The sequence below is a fragment of the Hemibagrus wyckioides genome, linkage group LG27, assembly GCF_019097595.1.
Source record: "Hemibagrus wyckioides isolate EC202008001 linkage group LG27, SWU_Hwy_1.0, whole genome shotgun sequence".
In the NCBI taxonomy this organism is placed as follows: domain Eukaryota; kingdom Metazoa; phylum Chordata; class Actinopteri; order Siluriformes; family Bagridae; genus Hemibagrus; species Hemibagrus wyckioides.
This window is the reverse complement of record NC_080736.1, coordinates 15729559-15732058: the sequence shown is the minus strand read 5'-3', so window position 1 is coordinate 15732058 and position 2500 is coordinate 15729559. Positions and strand designations below refer to the sequence as shown.

The 2500-nt window shown below is 45.6% G+C and overlaps 1 protein-coding gene across 2 annotated transcripts in view; it reads right to left on the bottom strand.

Annotated features, from left to right (window-relative positions):
* cep70 (centrosomal protein 70) overlaps window positions 1–2500 on the bottom strand; it is a 31656-nt gene that overhangs the window by 5712 nt on the left and 23444 nt on the right. For both annotated transcript variants that reach the window (XM_058381603.1, XM_058381602.1), the window contains exons 10-14: window positions 1337–1418; window positions 1019–1117; window positions 713–856; window positions 490–633; window positions 79–247 (exon numbers count right to left, since the gene is read on the bottom strand). In XM_058381603.1, coding sequence (XP_058237586.1) covers window positions 79–247; window positions 490–633; window positions 713–856; window positions 1019–1117; window positions 1337–1418 — 638 coding nt within the window. The remainder of the gene's footprint in view (window positions 1–78; window positions 248–489; window positions 634–712; window positions 857–1018; window positions 1118–1336; window positions 1419–2500) is intronic.

Genomic DNA, 2500 nt, shown 5'->3' with positions numbered 1-2500 from the left:
CATGAGCCTGAGAACTTCGGTCACACACCCACGCCCAGCGTTCGGTCACACACCCACGCCCAGCGTTCGGTCACACACCCATGTCCAGGATGTCTCGGAGGTTCCTCATGGCGTTGGTCATCTCTGCCAGTCGAGTGTACACCTCGTTCATCCTCGGGTAAACACCGCGAATACTCACAACATCAAACAGCATCTGGAAATGAGACACCATCGCTTGCAGGGTGGGCTTAGTGGGAGTGCGCAACACCTACACACACACACACACACACACACACACACACACACACACAGCATGATTTGAAAGAAAACACATTTAATCATAATTTATTAGGTAAAGTTTAAATAAAATGGAGCAGGAGTGATGTTTTTATTCATCAGGAACGTGATCCTGTGTGTTTTGTTTACTGATTTAAATGAAAACATAAGTAGCAACACTAACAGTTAATCTCAAATAAATAAATAAATAAATACATCAATCACTCCACCCACCTTGTTGTCTGGAGTGGTCTCGTCCAACAGTGTGTCCACCATGAGCATCACGTCCTCCACCTTCACACACTGAGGATACGCTTGGTCCTCCCGCTGCCACGGCAACAGCCTCCTCATCAGCCTGCTGACGGCGTGCTGCAGGTCCTGATGGAAGAGATACGAGTGTTAAGTGGAAGCTGTGTTTCAGCAGAACGTTAACCTCGTGTTAGTGTGTGAGACTGACGGGCAGAGCACCGAGCTGCTGGCTCCACATCTCCAGCACGGGGACAATCTGCTCCAGCTCCGAGCCTGTGGCGCCATCAGGTCTCCTTGGCAACGCCAGCGGAGCTCTCGGATTGGTCAGGACAGCTGTGATGTCACTCAGGATCTGTTGGGAACAATATCACAATGAACTCGGATGGAGCGATACGATGACACAGTATCATCACGATATCATGATGTAATATTTTGGTCATCTCCCCCACCTCTAAACACACGGTCAGTCATTAAAAAATACACTAACTACAGCAAAAGTGACCAAAAGACTGACCTTCTCGAGTTGGAGTGCCGAGTCGGCTTCTCTGCAGCGAGCTTTAACTGCAGCGACCACGTGACTCACGTCCTTCACCTTCAGCTCCGAGCAGATCTCCTGCATCATCACATCAGACAGGAGACACGTGTCAACACTCACCTACATTCACACACAGCGCGGCTGAATACCGGACTGTGATTGGTCAGGAGGTGTTGATGTATGATCTATAGTATGAGAACTGATTATTTAAGTAATGGAGTTGAAATGTTTAATCATGTCGTGTGTGTGTGTGTGTGTGTGTGTGTGTGTGTGTGTGTGTGTGTATGTGTAGTTCACCGTGATGTATCTCTGGCTCTCTGTGCTGTGTTGCTGTGTCTCACTGCAGGAACTCGGAGGATCTTCATTCGTCTGGACTGACCTGCAATTAATGAAAGTAAATTCAATTAAAGTATATTGATTAATAAACCATTGTGTGGGTGTGTGTAGTTGTGTGTGGTGCTGTGTAGTTGTGTGTGTGTAGTTGTAGTGTGTGTAGTTGTGTGTGTGTGCAGGTGTGTAGTTGTGTGTGTGTGTACAGATGTGTGTAGTTGTGTGTGTGTGCAGATGTGTGTAGAGTTATGTGTGTAGTTGTGTGTGGTTGTGTGTGTGTGATTGTGTAGTTGTGTGTAATTGTGTGTGGGTGTGTGTAGTTGTGTGTGGTTGTATGTGTGTGTATAATTGTGTGTATGTAGTTGCGTGTAGTTGTGTGTGTGTATAGTTATGTATGTGTAGTTGTGTGTAGTTGTGTGAGTGTGGTTGTGTAGTTGTGTGTAGTTCTGTGTAGTTGTGTGTGGGTGTGTGTAGTTGTGTGTGTGTGTGTATAGTTGTGTGTGTGTGTAGTTGCGTGTAGTTGCATGTGGTTGTGTAGTTGTGTGTGGTTGTGTGTGTATAGTTATGTATGTGTAGTTGTGTGTAGTTGTGTGAGTGTGGTTGTGTAGTTGTGTGTAGTTCTGTGTAGTTGTGTGTGGGTGTGTGTAGTTGTGTGTGTGTGTATAGTTGTGTGTGTGTGTAGTTGCGTGTAGTTGCATGTGGTTGTGTAGTTGTGTGTGGTTGTGTGTAGTTCTGTGTGGTTGTGTGTGTGTATAGTTGTGTGTGTACAGCTGTATGTGAGTAGTTGTGTGTGTGTGTAGATGTGTATGTATAGTTGTGTGTGTATAGTTGTGTGCGAAGTTCTGTGTGTGTGTGTATATAGTTGTGTGTATGTGCGCAGTTGTGTGTGTGTATAGTTGTATGTGTGGGTGTGTGTAGTTGTGTGTAGTTGTGTGTGTATAGTTCTGTGTGTGTAGTTGTGTGTGTGTATAGTTGTGTGTAGTCCTGTGTGTGTAGTTGTGTGTGTGTTTAGTTGTGTGTGTGTGGTTGTGTGTAGTTCTGTGTGTGGGTGTGTGTAGTTGTGTGAAGTTGTGTGTGGGTGTGTATAGTTGTGTGTGTGTAGTTGTGTGTATGTGTGTGTAGTTGTGTGTG